The sequence below is a fragment of the Ambystoma mexicanum genome, chromosome 4p, assembly GCF_040938575.1.
Source record: "Ambystoma mexicanum isolate Mex_15411 chromosome 4p, UKY_AmexF1_1, whole genome shotgun sequence".
NCBI lineage: Eukaryota > Metazoa > Chordata > Amphibia > Caudata > Ambystomatidae > Ambystoma > Ambystoma mexicanum.
Window position 1 is genome coordinate 1277131826 of NC_090927.1, and position 20083 is coordinate 1277151908.

Sequence of the window (20083 nt, forward strand, 5' to 3'; positions counted from 1 at the left end):
CGAGGGCTACAAATACGTCCTGATCACAGAAGATGATATTCAAAGAGTGTCAGGTGAACTTTTGGACAATGTAAACACGGCAACGGGAGAGCAGGAACGTGAGCGAGCACCGACAGGCCCTAGCGGGAACAAAGCTCCCAAGGAGAGGCGCAGAGTGCGAGGCCAGAGAAAATTTAGGAGAATGACCCCTGCTTCGCCGAGCCCTCCAAATAGCTGAGGCGAACATTTGGCGACAGATGACTAAACCGAAAACTGCCTATGCAAGTGGAGGGTGATGTAGTAGCTGTTTGTACTTTATACTGGACCGGGGGGGGGGGGCTCAGAAAGTTGGCTATGATGAGTTAGTGAGCCTGCGGAGGGGAGGCACTGGTGGCCTGGTCTGGCAATCGGATGAAGCCAGGGAACGACCAGGCGATTAGGGAGGAGAGGGGAGGGGGGAAAAAGGGGGAGTTATGTTGTTGGGGTTACGGTTACAGTGGGCCTCATTACAAGTACTCCGGTCCGGAATTAACACTGCCGGTAAAACCATACCGGCACCGTTTGCATGTCCGCGCAATCATGACCCGCGGCCCCGGTAATAGCACCACCCTAAACCGCCACCGCGGAAATAGGGTTCCCCTTAATTCCGCCTGCACGGAAACCCCTCCGTTACCGGCAACACGAAACACCGTGAGCATCACAACTAGCGCGGACACGGAAATACCGGGAAAAAAATGGCGGAAATACCGTGATCACGGTGGCGGAACCGCCGCCACCGCGAACATGGCGTTATACACTGCCGGCTGAACTGAATCAGGGCACAGGTGCACCAAATCAGCCCAGCTGGACCTAGCAGGCCACTGGGAGCCAACAAAAGGGCCACACCCAGCCCAACACAACACAGAACCATGCAGGCAGCAGGGCTAGTAGCACTGGGACTGGGCCTACTCAACCAACAGGCAGTACTGCACATGGTGGCAGCAATGGCGCAGAGGAGGAGGCGTAGGCGGAGGAGGCGCAGGCGGCAACCAGCCAACCCTGCAGCTATGGCAAACCCCATTGCCCAGCCAGCCCGACCCCGCCGCCAGCCACCAATACCACGCATCAGGGCCTCACCCTGGAACCTCACCCCAGGACAGATCCACACCCTATACCGGCTGGACCGTGCAACAATCATGCACATCACCGCCATGATTGAGGACAACATCAGCAGCCTAATTGACACCCCCACCGCCATCCCCCCCCTCTTGAAGGTTGTCTCAGTTCTGCATTTCCTTGGCACTGGCACCTATCAACACACGGTTGGTGAGCTGCACGGCATATCACAACCGTGTTTCTCAAAAGTCCTGGTACAGGTACTGGATGCCATGTTGCGCCATGTGTCGGAACACATAGCCCTACCCCGCACCCTCCCCGGGGTCATTGCCACCAAGTTGGCCTTCCATGCCATAGCAGGCATGCCAAATTGCATAGGCGCAGTTGACTGCACCCACGTCGAGCTGACAGTACCACATGCAATTGAGGCGGTGTTCCGCAATAGGAATCAGTATCACTCTTTGAATGTCCAGATGGTTTGTGATGCCATGCAACTGATTACACACTGCTGCGCACGTTTCCCAGGCTCATCACATGACTCAATGGTACTGCGGAATTCCACGTTGCCACGGTACATGGAACGCTATGCCGGACAAAGCACGTGGCTATTGGGTGAGTACAGCTGACGATGCTACAACCCTGTCGGAGTGGTGTGTGTGTGTCCAGGCAATGAGCATTGTGAGTGTGCCGCTGTGACCGCACATGCATCACCCCCCTTCCATCTACCAAATACACAGCGGATGCCAAACATCATGAAGGAAGACATGACAGGGCACCACAATGTGCCCGTGCACACGCTGCCACAGCCAATCCCGTCACTGTCCCATGAACCCTGTGCCACTGCAGACACCCACCCTCAATTGAAACACTGCCCCAAAAAGCACGAGAGGCGTGTAAATGATACGACGAGTATTTACTACTTCCGTACAGTGGAGTCACTCTGCCATGTGTGGACAGCACTGCACCATGACATGCACACAATCAAATGTCACCCGCAGGGCACAGCAAACATGCAAGTTAATGTGTAGGCCCATATGCAGTCAGCGACATTCCTCGTGATGGCCAAAACATACCTCCAGACACTGCATGGTTCATATGCATGAATGAATGATGATACAAGAATGCACAGCAGCAGATGAGGACATGATGCCACAAACACTGACATGTTCCCCCATCTACATCCCATGTAGGTGATGCGGGATATGCACTCACGCCATGGTTGATGACACCTGTACGGAGACCAAGGAACAGGCATGAAGAGGCATACAATAGGGCCCATATCCGCACACGTGGAATGATTGAGAGGACATTTGGACTGCTGAAGGCCCGTTTCCGCTGTCTGAGCAGATCTGGCGGATCACTGCTGTACAGCCCAGTGAAGACGGGCAAAATCACGCTGGTATGTGCCATGCTGCACAATATATGCCTGCGCAGGAACATCCCAATGCCACCAGACGCAGATGAGGAAGATGGGGATGGGGATGGGGATGGGGATGGGGATGGGGATGGAGATGGGGATGGAGATGGAGATGGGGATGGGATGGCACCGCCTCCCCCTGGGGGTGCACATGATGGCCAGAGAGCACGGGATGCCCTGATTCGCATTTACTTTTGAGTCACAGCACATTCACAGTAATGCACAAACATGGTGACGACAATGAATTAATAGTTGCACTGCAAAATAAATGATCAATGTCCACACATGTATGTCTTGATTTGAAATGGTGATGTATTGATGTAATAACAACAGGGAAGAAGGTGCATTGGTTAGGGAAGCTGTACACCCGGGGCCACCCACCACCCAAACGTGCCCACCCCCACCCAGAGCCCATTGTCCAAACCCCCAAAACTACCTACCCCACCACCCAAACGTGCCCACCCCCACCCAGAGCCCATTGTCCAAACCCCCAAAACTACCTACCCCACCACCCAAACGTGCCCACCCCCACCCAGAGCCCATTGTCCAAACCCCCAAAACTACCTACCCCACCACCCAAACGTGACCACCCCTCTCACACCCTTGTAGTCCACATGTGTCCTGCACTGCCCCACACACATGCCATCACTTCCGTGTGCGCTTCTGTGCAACCTTGCCCAAGGGACCCGTTAGCCTACTCGAGCGCCTCCTTGGACTGGCAGTAGTGGAGCTGGATGGGGTGGTAGTGTTTGATTGGCCAGAATCAGGGATTGAGGGCATCCGTGCCAGATTTGCCTGTTGGCCAACCAACATGGCCTCCACAAGCCTGGAGGTGTGGTCATTGCCCTCCCGCACATGGCGTGCAAGGGTCACTATGGTGCTCGCAAAGCGTCCAATGGACCTCGACAGGCGACGCACTGAGGCGCTGTAGCTCTCCCTCTGCAGCCTGGATTCCTCTAGCTGCCTCTCCACCAGCTGGGTGAGGGTAGCCTGCTGGTCCTCCATCCGCTGCATGCGGGCATTCAGTTCGGCCATGGATGGGCTGGGCGACCTCATGGGACTCCCCAGTGAAGTGGGGCTGAACCCCAGCTCATGGAAGGAGCCCAGGTCTTCCAATGTGGGCATCTCCCCCTGTGGCCCCGTTTCCGAGTGCTCTTGCGGGGCACTGTTATCACTGCAGGCCGCCCCCTCTGCAGTGCTGCTGCCTTCGGTGTTTTGTTGGGTGGCCATGATAGGTTCCTGTGGCACCTGTCTGGACTCAGCCAGTGTGGAGATGGTGGGGATGTTGGTGGTGGTGGTGGTGTGCTGCACATCTGTAGTGGCTGGTAATGTGGCCAGAGGTGCAGAACTGCCGGCAGCATCCTCCTGTGTGGTGGCGCAGGCTAGTGTACTTGCCGATGCTGATTGGCTGGCCTGTTGTGCAGTATCACTGTCACTTGAAACGGCTGCGGGGACACAAAGGGCATGCAATTAGTGTCATTAAGATTGTACATTGAATAGTGTTAGTCACATGCATCTGATTGCTGGTGTCTGCATTCAGTGACATTGGTTGCCATACGGATCATAATGGGTCCTTTGGCCCACACATGCACTGCCTGGGGGGGGGGTTGTTAATGGGTCCTTTGGCCCACACATGCACTGCCTGGGGGGGGGTTGTTAATGGGTCCTTTGGCCCACACATGCACTGCCTGGGGGGGGGGGGGTTGTTAATGGGTCCTTTGGCCCACACATGCACTGCCTGGGGGGGGGGGGGGTTGTTAATGGGTCCTTTGGCCCACACATGCACTGCCTGGGGGGGGGGGGTTGTTAATGGGTCCTTTGGCCCACACATGCACTGCCTGGGGGGGGGGGTTGTTAATGGGTCCTTTGGCCCAGTACTCACAACTGCATATTTACATGTGGCATTCATGTTTGGGCACTTACCGGCATCTGCAGGTGGGCTCACTCCTGCCTCAGCCTGCCCAATCCCATGGATTCCCTCTAGGTGGAGGACGCTGCTGCAACGCTCCTCCCATGCTTGCAGCCTCAGTGGGGAAGGGGGTCCTCCGCCTGTCCCACTGCTGCGTTGGCGGTGCGTGGAAATGAGGTTGCGTACCCTCAGCCTCAGGTCGTCCCAACGCTTGTGGCAGTCCTTCACGCTCCTCACTGCCACGCCCACAGCGGTGCACTTGCGTGCAGCTTCGGCCCACACCTCCTTCCTCCGCTGCTGTGTGGCACGCCGTTGGTCGGCGCTGAACAGCATCTCAGCATTGTCCACAATGTGCTCCACCAAGACGGTTAGCTCCGCCTCGCTGAAGCGCTGTTTGCGCTGCCTCTGAGCACGAATCCTGGCAGACATGCTGGTGGTCCCTTTTGGCTTCTCAGAGTCAGGATTGTGCTTGTGCTGGCTCTGGATGGCAATGGATTGTGCTTTTATATGATGGCCGCCTCTCTGTTTCCTGTTTTGGCGATCATGGTATTTCCGGTTCCGTGTCCGTGGCGGCGGAGGCGGAAACGGGTTTTGCGCCACTTGTGGCTTCGTTATTTCCATTTCCGTGGGGTATTCCGTGACGGCGGTAACAACGTTTCCGAGTCCGTGTGGTGCGCGCGACCGACAGCGTGTAATCGTGCGGTTTTTCCGCACCCTTGCGGACACAGAAACGTTTTTACCGCCATCACGGATTTTGCGCGGTCCTGGACTGGCAGGTTGTAATGAGGCCCAGTGTGCCAAGTCTTTCGGGTGTCCTCGCACCCCTGGGGCCGCTTCGAGCCAACAGAGGGCTGCGGAAGTATTGTGGGAGTAAAAACGCTTGCTATTCTAAAATTGGAGCTATGAGCTTTTCTCTGCGCTTTAATGGATGACCCGCTCCAATTCCTGACAGTGGGGTCACTGAATGCTCGGGGACTTAACTCGCCCACGAAGAGGTCTCTAATTGTGAGAGAATTTGTGAGGCTGCGGCTTCACTTTCTTTTTGTGCAGGAGACTCACTGGGTTCGTGGAAAAGAGCCTAAGCTCAGGGCCAAACCCATAGCTCAGATGTACTCGGCCTCCGTTCAGTCAAAGAAGCGGGGGGTGGCCTTGTTGATCTCCCCTGGGGCCCACTTTGTGTTTAAAGCCTCAAAAGCAGACCCGGAAGGCCGCTATCTCATGGTAAAGGGGGAGGTGAGGGGGCGCTTGTTCACTCTGGTCTGCATATATGCTCCAAATGAAGCGCAGGACACCTTCTGGGAAGGGATGAGAGGGATAATAATGTCATTCTCTGAGGGTACCCTGCTGGTTGGGGGAGATTTCAACATGGTGCTTTGCCCTGAGAGGGATAGGAAATCTGATAAGCCCTGCCCCAATGTCAGTCACCACAAGAAGCTGGCGATGGCCTTCCAGGAAGTTAACGGGGATCTGGGCTTGGCTGACACGTGCATCCTTGAGATGGGTCGGAACCCGGACTACACATATTATTCAAAAACACATGCGGCCTTTTCTCGCATAGATTATATCTTGGCCGATGCCTCGTTGCAGGGAGAGGTCACGAGCTCTGGAGTGGAGATTGTCCCATGGTCCGACCACGATATGGTAAGGATTAAGATTGGCCTTCCCCCTGTCCCGGCAACCGGATCCCGGTGGAGGTGTAATGACCTGCTTTTGAAGGACAGGGAGATCCGTCAATCCCTCCTAATAGCCATTGAGGACTATTTCACTCTCAACGACAACGGGGAGGTTGGAACCATGGGAGTGTGGGAGGCATTTAAGGCAACTATTAGAGGCACCCTCATAGGTATTGGATCCGGGAGAAAGAAGGAGAGGGAACGGGAGGAGAAAGTGTTAAAGGACAAAATAGAGGCCATCCAACCGGGGGGGAAGTTAAGGTCACAGATGTTCCCCGGGCAATGGGAGGAACTACAGGGCTTGCGAACTAAGCTGGCAGACCTCCAGGTGGGTCAAACGGAGAAGAAGCTCTCCTTTTTGAAGCAGAGGTATATGGAGAAGGGGGAAAAGGCAGATAAAATCTTGGCCTGGAGACTTCGAGACCTTAGAAATAGCAGGAGGGTGAACTCAATTCACACCCCGGAAGGGGACTCGACCGCGAGAGATACCGAGATAGCGGAACAATTCAGGCTATACTACAAAAAACTGTATCGCTCGGAATACACAGGGGATGGGAACGACGTCAATAGCTTCCTGGACTCCCTCCCTGTACCGGGCCTTCTCCCGGACAAAGCGGACTCACTCGAGAGCCCCATCTCCCCGGAAGAAGTAATAGATACCATATCCTCCTTGAAGAGCGGCACAGCCCCGGGTGATGATGGGTTCACAGTCAAATTCTACAAGACATATAGGTCCACGCTTGCCCCATTTATGGCTAAGATGTTCAATGCGGCACTTGACCAAGGTTCCCTACCTCCCTCGATGATGTCAGCCTTGATTGTTGTCCTGCCTAAAGAGGGCAAAGATCCCTCATATTGCCAATCATATCGCCCCATATCCCTCCTTAACACCGATGTGAAAATTTTAGCCAAGCTCCTAGCGAATAGACTGGCCAAACTGCTCCCCACCCTGGTGCATGGAGATCAGGTGGGCTTCATCCCGGGGCGCCAGGGGTCGGACAATATCAGAAAAACCCTCGACCTCATGCATGAGGCATCTCGACAAGGAGTGGAAGGGTACCTCCTCTCACTAGACTCAGAGAAGGCCTTCGACCGTGTCGAATGGCCTTACATGGGTAGGGTTCTCCGAAAGATGGGGCTAGGTGACAAATTCTGTGGGTGGATCGCAGCGCTCTACAATGGCCCCGTGGCGAGAGTGCTGGTCAATGGGGGCACCTCAGAACCCTTTTCCCTTTCTAGGGGCACTCGGCAAGGATGTCCCCTGTCGCCCCTACTGTATGCCCTGGCAATGGAGCCTCTAGCCATAGCGGTTAGGAATGACCCGGAAATTACGGGAATACATTGCGGCGTCTGCGAGTTTAAGCTCTCCCTCTTCGCAGACGACATCTTGAGCTACCTAACCAACATCCAAGATTCCCTACCCCGGCTGTTCGATCTTATACACCTCTTCGGCTCCTTCTCGGGACTGAAGATTAATACGTCCAAATCAAGTATCATGCCCATGGGTTTGGGGGATCAAGACATCGGAAACAACTCCGACATGCTTGGGGTCAGAATTGAACGGATATCTACCAGGTACCTCGGCACCACCATCCCCAGAGATTTATCCCAACTATACCAGAGCAATTTCCCGGAGATCCTCTCTCAAATCAGTAGGGACCTCAGGCGCTGGACACCCCTCACGCTTTCCTGGCTCGGGCGCATGGTCACAGTGAAGATGAATATCTTGCCCCGCCTCCTCTATCTATTCGCAGCGCTTCCCACTGTGGTACCCGAGTCCTTTTTCGAGGTGCTTCAGTCTCGAGTTCTTATGTTCATCTGGAACGGTAAGAGGCCAAGGATCAGGACCGCCACCCTGACCCTCCCGAAGACCCATGGAGGTTTCGGCCTCCCCGACTTCCGGCTTTATTACAAAGCAGCCCAGCTCCGGGTAATGTTGGAGCATATACGGGACGATATGGGTACTTACTGGACGTATATCGAAGACATGCACACCCACCCGAAAAAAGTTAGAGACCTTTTATGGGCTCCTCCAAGGAGTCTTCCATCCCAGATAAGAACTCACCCCACCCTGGCAGCCCTGTGGGCACAATGGAAGCCCAACAAGGCTAATAAACTAGTGTCAACGTGGACCCTCCCCGCTGTCCTCGCTCTGGGGCCCCCCCATAGATCTGGGCTCTAGGGGATTCCAAGACACTCAGGCCTGGTCAGATATGGGGTTGGAGAGGGTCTCCCAACTCCTGCGGGAAGAGGGCTTTATAGAGAATGAAAGCTTGAGTGAGGCTTTAGCAGATAGACCCCCCACGGTCTTTGAATACCTGCGGCTGAAGGGAATTCTGACACACCCTAGGTGGGCTGACCAGCTTAGACGCTCCCTCACTCCATTTGAAACCATATTGGCTAAAAGCACAACTCGGAAGGGCTCGGTATCCAAGTTTTATGGAGCTCTGATAACTGCTGACCTAGAGGGTAGACAACCCTTCAAACACATATGGGAAGAAAGGCTGGGCATGCCACTAGACGACCACACTTGGAGGGCTGTATTCAAATCTATTTTCTCAGGTTCCCTGTACACCGCTGCCATGGAACATAGCTTTAAGATCCTACACTCGTGGCATCGCCCCCCGGCCTTATTATCCAAGATGTTCCGGGAAGTATCCCCCTTTTGTCCAAGGGGCTGCCACCAACGGGGAACCTGGTTTCACATGTGGTGGGGCTGTCCGGCCATACAGGTCTATTGGTCGGAATTGCTCAGCTGGATTAAAGACATTGAGGGGTTCAGCCCGTCACTCCAACCGCTTGAGGTTCTGCTGGGCGTTCCCATGCCAGAGACTGAAACTAATGTGTATCCCAAGGTCATCGGTGCAATGCTGCGAGCAGGGAGAGTGGCGCTTGCCCAAAAGTGGAAGAGCGCCCTGGCCCCCTCTAAAGAGGAATGGCTCTGTAAGCTCAGGATGATCTTCATATATGAAAAACTTACCGCTATAGCAAAGGACACCATGTCGGAGTTTGTGCAAGAATGGACCGCAGTTCTCCTGCATGATGATTGTGTTACCATGAGGCTGTAATATGCATACAGAGCTGGGTAGTAATGGCATACCCTCTTACACCTTCCACGAACCCAAGATGCCTACTGTTTAACGATCCTCTTGTTGGGCCCCGCTGTCTCAAGAGTATTAAATACAAGCATGTGATAAGCGAGTGTTCACTCCTAAGCTTGGAAAGTTTTGCAATACCCCAAGACTTGGCAAGTTAAATGTTTGGGGGGGAGGGGTGGGAGGGGGGGCTAGGGGGATGGGAGTTAAGGTTAAAAAGAAGAAATGCAGAAAATGTTACTGACATCTTGTTTCACTTTGATGTTATTGCCGGTTGGGCCAGCACTCTTGCTCAGCCTCATTTGAGTATTGTCAATAAAAATAATTTGAAAAAAAAAAGGTGTTGGAAAGGGGAGAGTTTCCCCTTTCCAACGACACCTCCCTCATTCTCAACAGCTCAATAATGCCAGAGATCGAGGGAGTGGAGCACTCACCTTCTCTCTTTCACCTCGGCAGCCATTTTCGGTTTTGCACGCTGATGTGAAACTGAAAGAAATCCAACCTCCGGGCGTGAGGGGGAACCTCCCCCTCACATAGCCCGGGGGTTGGATTTCATTTTTGTGCGATCCCTGTAAGCGTTCATTCCTAGCTGCTGTGATCAGTGTCTTTTCCTGCTGTTAGCCCTAGGGTGCTTTGTCTGCTGGAAGTGGGGGGAGGGGGCACAGGAAGTATGGGGGACCTGGGAGATTTCAAGATAGCGGGACACATCTTTGCACTGCAACTATTCTCCTGGACTACTCTAACTCCACCCTCTTGCTGGTAGTGCATGTCCTATAAAACACAGGTCACTTCCCTGTACCCTTGATGGCAGATAATGTTTTTCTGGGGGGTGACAAGTGTTCCCATAGGTAACAAAAGCTTTGCTAGGGCTGAACCCAAAGGGTCTGTTTTTGTTTTCACTTACTTTCAGACAGCTGAATGCACAAACTGTTGACAGCAGAAATTAGTCACTGGAAACCAAGCTGCATCAGTAGGTTTTGGATAGTATAAATGTAGATTCCCAAATCAATGTCAGGGTGTCAACAGGAAAGACACAAAATATCGAGGTATAAGACCAGAAAGAGGGTCTATTCAGCATGGAGAGTAAAGAGGCCCTGCAGAGGGAACACCTGTTCACCCTATCCTACCAGCAAATTAAAGTCATTTGCCAACATTCTGGGGGCGCAACCCTAAAGCTCCCTGGTCCCAGGAAGGTCTGGACGTGCAAGAAGCAAGTGTGGTAAATTTGCAAGCAAGCCTGCGTTTCTAGCATGTAGGGGCGGGGGTGCACCTAGAGAGATCTCAGCATCTGGACTACATCAATGGCAGCAGAAAGGGGCATGCCCACTACGAAAGAAATACAGGGACACTTAAAACTGCATTGACTGAGTGAATTTTGTTTGACCACCAGGAGGCAGAGCACCAGGAGAGTGAGAGATAGGCTAAATACGGTTGTTAAGCAAGCTTGAACAGCTTCTGTTTCTGTGATTGTCCTCTTACCGATTCTGCACTTTGATATTGCTTGTCAGCACAGTTGCCATTGGGATCTTTTTTATACCAGCAGGGGCCATTGTGCCCATCAGCTTGTCTACTTCTCAACTCCAGAAGTCACAAATCAACAGGTAGAAAAGGGAAGCACAACGCCTCGTGACATCAGTTTTTTTTCGCCATTCACTCAGCATGCTGCTTCAGAACTCTTTCTCTCTCTCCAAATTTTCTACTGTAACACAGTGCTGTCTTTTAAAGATCGGGTTCAAGAGCTTGCAGGCACTGCAGTTCAAAGAGGTCTATTACTGAAACCCATGTAATTTGTATATGGTGTCTGAGGACAGGACATAACTGTCTTGGATTGCAGTTCCTGTCAGGCAATGAACCGCAAGGCACCCTGAGAACAGGCGGCCAAACTCTTGCTAGGCCGTCTGCCAAAATCACAAGATTGCCCCATCAAGCAGCCCATCTTCGGAGGAGGGGATGGTGTCAGAACTCCCAACACCCTAGAAATAGCCTTACACAGAAAAGGCCCACAAAGACATCACACACACTCCAGAAGTGGATGGAGACTTTACTCCTCAACCTCTTCACTTAAGAATAAAATAAAACATCAGTCCAAGAGAGACGACAGTGATAAGGAGTCTTCCGACTCCCCGAAAAAGGTAACTTGCCTGACTGCGATTTAGTATGCTTGATCTACTTGCTGTTATGATTTCTGGAACCTTTGTGATGCTTATATTGTTCATTGATCGTTTGATACTTAAGAGGATTGTAAAAGAAGTTGTTTTAATGTAATGTCCTAAAAAAACATTTAATGCGTCATCTTTATTTGAACATAGCATTCTTAATTACACTATTAGGACCCCAAACTGCATGGGTAATTTCAATGGTTGTTTGAGAAGCACCCACTTGAGGGAATCTGATACTTTTGGTCACAATAGCTGAGCTACTCCACTAACCAAATTACTAAATATTAAGCAGCCGAACAGCTTCATTGCCCCTTTATTTGTTAACTTTTAAAGATGTGCACTAAATCTTTTTGAGCTGCACTCTGTGAATATGAACCAATGTGTTGCCCTTGTCAGAATATGGTCAATGTATTATTTTATTCCAAAGATGTATTATCATACTACCTTCTTTTCCTGTCCTCTCTTTGGTCATGATTTTTAAAATGTTTTTTTCTGTCCATGCCAGGTCTCAACACATCAGTGAACTCCACTAAAAAGCAAGCAAGCCTCTGGGAAAGGACATCTGTGAGCATTGAACCTGAAAGACACTTGAGTCACAAAAGAGATGTTATTAGCCATCAAAGATTCAAACAAGGAGAATCATTAGTTACATGCTCTGAATTTGGCAGCCGTATGAATCGGGTATCAACCACAGTTAAACAAAAAGAAATTCACAGAGAAGATAATTCCTGGAATGAATGTGCAAAAAGTTTAAGGGGCTCTTCAAGTATGAATCCCTATCCGAAAACTCACACTGTATTGAAAGTGTACATTTGTTGTGAATGTGGAAATACTTTTAAAAAGTCAGAGGTTAACTCTGTTCATCAAATCAACAAAACCGGGCAACCGAATACATGTGGAAAATGCACAAGGAGCTTGCAAAAACCAACAAACCTGAACAATGACCAGGGAAAGTATCTGGGCGAGAAACCATACACATGTAGAGAATGTGGAAAAAGTTTCCAGAATTCTCGAACGCTGATGATACATCAGAGAGTGCATACTGGTGAGAAGCCGTATACATGCAGTCAATGTGGTAAGGCTTTCAGACAATTACCACACCTTGTGGTACATCAGAGATTGCACACAGGAGAAAAACCTTATGTATGCAATATATGCGACAGCCGATTCATTAACACTTCAAACCTAAAGAGACACCAACAAATACACACCAGAGACTGAGTTCAGTTCTGCCACGTGGTTGGCGTCCTGCATAACAACCTAAAAAAAACGTAAAGTATATTAATGTAAACCCATCAGTCACTTGTTGCTTGAAATGAAAGATACCCTAACAGTTGCCTCGGCACTGGCACTGTTGGAAGTAGCAGAATTAATGAGACTGTTTCCGAAAAGATCAAAACCTATTCTGATAGGTTAAACCTTTGTGACCTTGTTAATTGTCCCACAAGAGCAGTATTTAATGTATACTTAAAAGGAGATGCATGAGGAAGCTAAGAGATGGCAAACATAGTAAATCAAACTTTGAGCCCAGTATTACTGAATATCCTTCCATTATTACACCACAAGCTAACATCAATAGAATATATAGCAAAATCTAGGAGCAGTTGGAACGTATAGGCATTATTCCAACAACTAATGAAAAATGTACACATTCATAACTAGATTGATAAAGAGGCTTGCCTGTCACCACCAGTAGAAGGGCACAGGAAAGATGAATAAAGATGCAATCATGACAATTGCAAAGAGAGTAACAGTGTTTAGGACCAAAAGAAGAAATGATGCTTCATGGAGAATAGCCGTCTGATATAGATGTACAAGCAGAAAAAGAAAAAACATTTTGAGCATTAAGAAGTAACTTATTGAAAGAAACACATGCACTAATGCAATCCCATTTGTTTGAAATCACATGAAACATCATAATCAAACAGTAATAATATAATAGAAGAGTAATAAAACCTGAAATAGATGAAGTATGTACTAGGAAATGTAAAAAGAAAAGTGTATATAATACAGCACCAACAAACTGGCATTAATTTAACAGCACAATCTACGTAAATTGATGTCAGTATACCAAAAAACATACCCAGTGCATAAAGAAATAAAAATTGAAATCCAATGTAAAATAGACTATATTTCGGTTAAAGAATTCAACGAAAATGAAACTGAGAACTAAATAAAACAACCCTAATATGTGTGTCTCCAGTTTCTTGACTGCAGTAAACAGAATTTGCAAGGCAGAAGGACTTTCGGCAGCTAGCTACGATGGAAGAAGTCCTATAATGCATTGAAAGTACAGTGTTTACAAATCTTTCAATGGACTTGCATCATGCAACACTAGGAATTGAATAACTTCTAGACACTTGGTGAATCAGATCTTCAGTGAATATATTAGTCAATGAATGGGTATGGCTCACAGAATTTCCAAAAACATTAATACTTCAACATCAGTTAACTAGACAAAGTGGATTGAAAGAGGCTATAGACAGAACAGAAGTAAATAGATGTCAGAGATTACCTTAAGAACACTCAGACTTTAAAGCATGGTTCAAGGGTTTTTATTTTGTGTCACTCAACTGATTTGGTATGTAACTGAAATGTGGCACACTGAGGTCAGTCCCTCACTCATCTCTTGTGCGCTTCTGACCTCCCTAGCCAAGATATCCCTGTATCCCTTGTTGGAACCTAGAGATTGGTAACGCCTACTATCTATCATTTTATCTTGGATTATGGCCTCAAAGTCTTAGTCTTTTCTGGTTTACTCCATCTGGGTTTCTTCTTGATGGAATCCTATCCTAACAACGCCCTGGTATTTGTATTTCAATATGGTCTGGTGCCTTTCTAAAGCACTGTTCCTCTTGTTCTGGGTTTTTACATCCTTGCTTTCTCCAAGCTGATATTCCTTCTTCTCAATCCCTCTGGATTGCTTACTCTGCTCCTGCTTTTTCCCTCCTCTTCACCTCTGTTAGCCCTTCTCCCTCTTTCTGCCCCACCAATGGTCAAACAATCGCCTAGTTTCTCCCACCTCTCTACTCCCCACTCCCCTCTCTACTCCCCTCTCCTCTCGTCTCACACTCTTACTCTCAATCACTTATTCTTCTACTCTGTCTAACCCCACTTTCACCTTCCAATGATCATTCTCAAACGCCTACTTTTGGGTACCATTCTCTCTCATAACCAACACCTCATATGCAACAATCTCCAACAATGTCCTCTCAATGCTCTGCTCCCCTGTCCTTTCTCAGCCTGGTGTCTAGGTCCACCTCCCCTCCACCTGAACTCACCCGAATGCTGTCCGCTCCTTCTGTCTCTCACATGGCTTTCATACACCTGACTTCTGTGTTGGTCTTTCCCTTCCCTCCCGCTATTCAGGCTCTACAGTCTTAATGTAATTGTATATAGGATTGTGAGAGACGGGCACGAGGCAACACAACTGCCTCAGGATTATATCAGAAAAATGACATAATGCCCCAGACACTATATGAGCTGCATATGATTTCACACATTTAAAAAAGAAGATATGGAATACAGAAGGCACTGGATGGACTCATCTGGCAAGAGAAAAAAAGCATAAGCGTGGAGGTTATCCAAACAAAGGAGTGCCTATGGGAAGTGGCTGTTCTAGATATTAGGGCAGTCAAATTACACCCTCAACATTGATTCAGAGCTGTCATGTAATCGCTTGGATGGAAACAAAAGCAGGTCTTGGCAATGGCTATATATTATTCAGATAAAACCAACCCCACTGGGAATATAAGAGAACATTTGCTGAACAGTCCAAAAGTTATTAAGCAAAGAATACAAATCTGTTTTCCGCTTACTCCCATTTATTTTTACCATAGAGGAAAAAGGTGCTTTCATTGCACGCGCGCACTGTGAAAACCACTGAACAGATTTGTGCCAAATAAGAAACAATACCTTTTTTTGTTTATTGTAAATCCTTCCAGTAGTTTTAAAACTTTGACGAAGAAGGGATGTGGGTGACCCAGTCCGAATTTTTAAAAAATATGTCTGCCATGGTGCATTCCAGCTCTGAATCTTTTCAGAAATGAAAAGGCTCCATTTCATATCTTTCCAGAAAAGGCCAAAAACAATAGGGCTCCAAATGATATTTGAAGAGGGGTTTCACATTGGGGTAAGGTTGAGGAGAGGGAAAGAGGTCCAAATAGGTACGTGGCCACTTTGGGGGAGGGCTGGAGAGCCTGTTCTGAGTCAAATAACGTTTGTTTTACAGTGGGAATCCTGCTGGATTCCAGTGGGTATATCGAAAGACACGGCCAGAAAAAAGTGTCATGGGAAAGAGCAGGGGAATTAAATAATAGGTCGAGGGATAATCGCAATGGAGGGGAGGTCAGAGGGCATATAAAGAAGAGTAGTGTGCATGGATAGTGATGGTGGGGATAGAGAGGTCTTTATTTTTTAGCATTTTCCAATTTCCACGCTAATTGGGTAATGCTGCAATAACTTCAGGAACAATTACTGCAGCAATACCAGGCAGCGCCAGGAACTATTTGGGGGGAGATTACTACAGGAATGAAAGAACAAAGGTTTTGACTGGCAAAGAAAAAATATATATTACAAAAAGTCTGCGCAATATCCACCTTCTAACAATTCAATAAAATTAGCAACTTGATCTGGTGTGTGTGTGTGTGTGTGTGTGTGTGTGTGTATATGTGTATGTATGCATGTATGTATATATGTATATATATATGTATGTATATATATATTTCTGAGACTTGTGGCTCTGTTTAGATCACTTGCTATGCATAGGCTGTCATCTAGTGGTCGCCGCAGAGTATTAAATTTTTTGTTTTCGAAACTCGAAAAAGGGACGTCGACAGGGTGTGCCAGTAATACTATCCCTAGTGTGACGTCTCCTGTACCCATGGTCCTTCAAGCGTTGAGGTTCTTCGGATTGTTTTTTTCCACCATTATAGTCGAACACAAGTTGCAGTGTTCCTTCTTCTGGCTAACGCCTTTAATTATACACGTTTACTTTTAGACTTTCTTTCTTTCCTTTTCGACTGCCGTACACTGCAAGATCTTCGGCAACAGCTTTCAAGGGCATATTCTTCATGAACAACGACTACTTCAACCGTCTCGACGAACTTTGTCTGTGGCCTACCTAGGCCCCAATGGGCCTCGGCCCTTCACAGTAGGGACAATGGGGACTGGTCATAATTTCATTCTTTTAGAGAATGCCTATTTCCCTATTCTTCCTTTTCCATCGCCGATCTGCCATTTTTCCATATTATGGAAAGCACACCATTTACATTTTGCCTGTAAAAAGAAGTTTCCCTGGAAGGACGCACACAGGGTGTGTAACCTCTGCCTCCCCAGGATCATTCTGAAAAGCAGTGCAAGTTCTGCAAACGTTTTTGACACAAAACGCTAAAGGAACCGAAGACTAAGGGCTGGGCCCATCACGCCATGCAGGCCGAGGCCGCCAGGGCGATCGGGACCTGTCGGTTTCTCACGTGCAATCCCCTGACTCCCAACAGGCAGGCTGACAGTTCTACTATGGAGACGACACCCAACAGCTCAAGTGCCCACACTGCACGCCACATTAAACTCCCCCCCTCCCCCATGGCCGACAGTCGACGATGTCGTCGACGACCCAGTGTCGAAAGGAAGGTCCGAAAAGTCCCTGTCCTCTGGGCCATAGCGAACGCTTCAGCCACATGACAGGACCCCAAAACAGATACCGAAGTCTGTTCCGACACTGCCAGCAAATCTGACAAATTCTCTGGTACTAGCAAACGTGTGTCAAAAGACGCTTTAACAGCCCTCCCAATAACTCAAAAATGAGAGAACTCATTAAAAAACATGTCCCATAAACTCCTCAAGTTCAAGACGTTCAAAAACACAAGATCCTTGATGCCCCTACTTGCGAAAATCCTCTGTTTCCAAGGCTAAAGACACTTCTGTTCCTGGCGACACCCTTTCAGGTGCAATGCACCACAAACAGCCTTCCGCTGCAGAGAATATCTCTACCCCTGTTTCCACAGGGTTTCCAAGTTCCACCTAATGGACCCCTGAGCAATTTGACAGAGTTATTAGGAGAATGTCAACACCCTGATCAACTGTCCAACCTCCAAGGGCCCTCTCAAGAGCAGGCAGCTAAAAGCCAGCCTGCCGCCAAAAGATCACGGCTTGACACTGCCCAGTCTAGTACTTCACAGAACATGCCTGAAGACCTATACTACATTGACACTTCAGGCTCTCAGGACGCTGGTTCAATAACAGACCAAGGGGACTTGGATGACACAAACCAATATTATGATGACAATGATGTATACATCCAACAATCTCCAGACCCTCATGACCAACCCGTGGCTGACTTCCCCCAGTGGATAACCAGCTGCAGTATAATGAGCTCCTCTTCAAAGCTGCAGAGCATTTTATGATCAATACCCAAGAGGCACAAGTCAAGGACTTTGTAGAGGACATTCTTGGGGCTAAGAGGTCTGCAGCACAGTTCAGACCCTTGCAGTCCATTAAGAGGCTCCACCCCACCAAAGCAATGACCACCCACCCCAGACCCCTTCCCATGCTTCTCCCGTAGGAGGTTGCATTTGTCATTTTACGCACGCATGGGAGGGGATCCTCTGAGACAAGTGGGTAAATTTCCACTGTGGAGGAAGATTATTGAATAGAACTCATACAGTCACCACACAACCACCCGCCAAGTCAAAGACCGACAACGCAGGAGGAACAGTGCATTCTGCTAGAAGAGGTCAAAGCACTGCTAGAAAAAGACATCATAGAGATCTTCACGGCAAACCAGGTAAACCAGGGTATCTATTCGATGGACTTCCTTGTGATAAAAGACCTTACAATGCGCACTGTCCTAGACCGGCGCCCTGCAAACTCATGTCAAGCCACAGAAGTTTTGCATGACAACGCTACGAGAAGTAATCCCACTGCCAAATCAAGGGGACTACATGGCAACATTGGACATGAAAGATGCATACTTTCATATTTCAATTTCCCCAGTGTATAGGAAATACCTGCACATCAAGATAGCAAATCAACACTATCAATTCAAGGTGCTACGCTTCGGCATAGCCTTCGCTCCAAGGGTATTCCCCAAGGTATTGGCGCTAGTGGCTGCACACTTGCGCAGACAATCAATCCCAATGTACTCTTAACTGGATGACTGGCTGATAACAGGGGATTCCCCAGAAATTTGCAAACAAAATACCCAAAGAGCAATCAACCTTCAGTTCCAATTGGGGTTTTCAATCAACGAGAAAACAATTGCGGATCATTCCAAGTCAAACCAAACAGTTCCTAATAGCTATCATAAAAACAGAAGTCGGGATAGTCTTCCCTTCAAACGAGAGAATTCAGAGCATACTGCTGCAAATACCTAATTATCTGGCTGGTCTCCAAATAACCGTATGCAAGGCAGTGCGCCTGCTCGGGATTATGGCTTCATGCATTTGTCTGGTTCCACACGCACGGTTGCTCATGCACCCAGTGCATGAGTGGTTAGCAAAACAAAGGTCTCAGGCAAACAGTCAGTGGGACGATCTAGTGATTGTTTCGCTAACACTGTACACACACTTTGCTGGTGGTCAAAAGACAATCTGTTGAAAGAGAAAGCCTTTCACAACCCTCCAGTACAAGCGATAGTTACAACAGATGCCTCACTCTCCGGATGGGGCGCTCACTACCTGCACCACACAACGCATGGCTTCTGGACACATATCACAGTCCAAAACCACATCAACCTTCTAGAACTACTGGCAGTGCTCAAAGACCTGCAAGCTTTCCAACTGCATCTAAAAGGGCACACACTTCAAGTCCCCACAGACAGCCCACTGCATGTTCTACATAAACGAGCAGGGAGGCACACACTCTCCAAATATGTCCAGGCTGTCCCAGAAAATCTGGAAGTGGGTACTCAAGCGGCACATGTTCCTAGTGTCTCAATACGTTCCAGGGGAACTGAATTCTCTAGCAGACTCTCTAAGCAGAGATCCCTTACCTGAGGAACACGAGTGGTAACTCGAGAGAGGAATTCTAGGCGATATGTTCTCCCTCTGAGTTTATCCTCCTTTAGACTTGTTCGCCACAAGCCTAAACGCACAATGCCCAGACTTTGCATCTAGGTTTCCCTAACCCAGGTCCAAGGGGAACGTCATGTGGATGAGCTGGTCAGGGAAATGTGCCTATGCTTTCCCACCGACACCGCTCCTGAGCAGGTTAGTGCACATGATGCACCAGGAACAAGCAACCCTAATCCTGTTTGCTCCTATGTGCTCAAACTGGCGATGTGTGATCCAGTCAAACTCCCGTGCCTCCACAACATGCTCTCCCAGCACGAAGGGAGGCGGGAACAACATTCCACCCACATCCGCAGTCTATGAACTTGGCAGCTTGCCTCCTGAAGTTGTAGAGTTTGGATATTTAAAGCTACCTCAAAGGTGTATGGAAATCCTCAACAAGGCACGCAAACCTAACGCCAGACACTGCTACTTCAATAAATGGAAAAGATTTGTAATATGGTGCTAATCAAAACATGTAAACCCTATTGAATGTACTGCTTCACACATTCTTTACTACATGCTCCACTTACTACACTCTGGCCTAGTGTTTAACACCATCAAAGTCCACCTAGCAGCTCTGTCCGCATACACCACTTCACAGAACGTGTCCTGGTGTGAAGGCCCTGTTGTTAAGGCTTTCATGGAGGGAGTAAAGAGACTTTACCCCTCCCCTCCCCTCCCCATGTTCAACCCGCCGCACGACAC

The 20083-nt window shown here is 48.8% G+C and overlaps 1 protein-coding gene across 2 annotated transcripts in view; it reads left to right on the forward strand.

The window, feature by feature from the left end:
• The window catches only part of LOC138453798 (zinc finger protein 250-like), a 303566-nt gene extending 290049 nt beyond the window's left edge, over positions 1 to 13517 (forward strand). The window contains exon 8 of one of the 2 annotated variants that reach the window (XM_069606964.1): positions 11833 to 13517. In XM_069606964.1, coding sequence (XP_069463065.1) covers positions 11833 to 12548 — 716 coding nt within the window. In that variant the 3' untranslated portion in view covers positions 12549 to 13517. The remainder of the gene's footprint in view (positions 1 to 11832) is intronic. The other variant, XM_069606965.1, reaches the window with a different exon arrangement.
• Positions 13518 to 20083: the final 6566 nt, after the last annotated feature.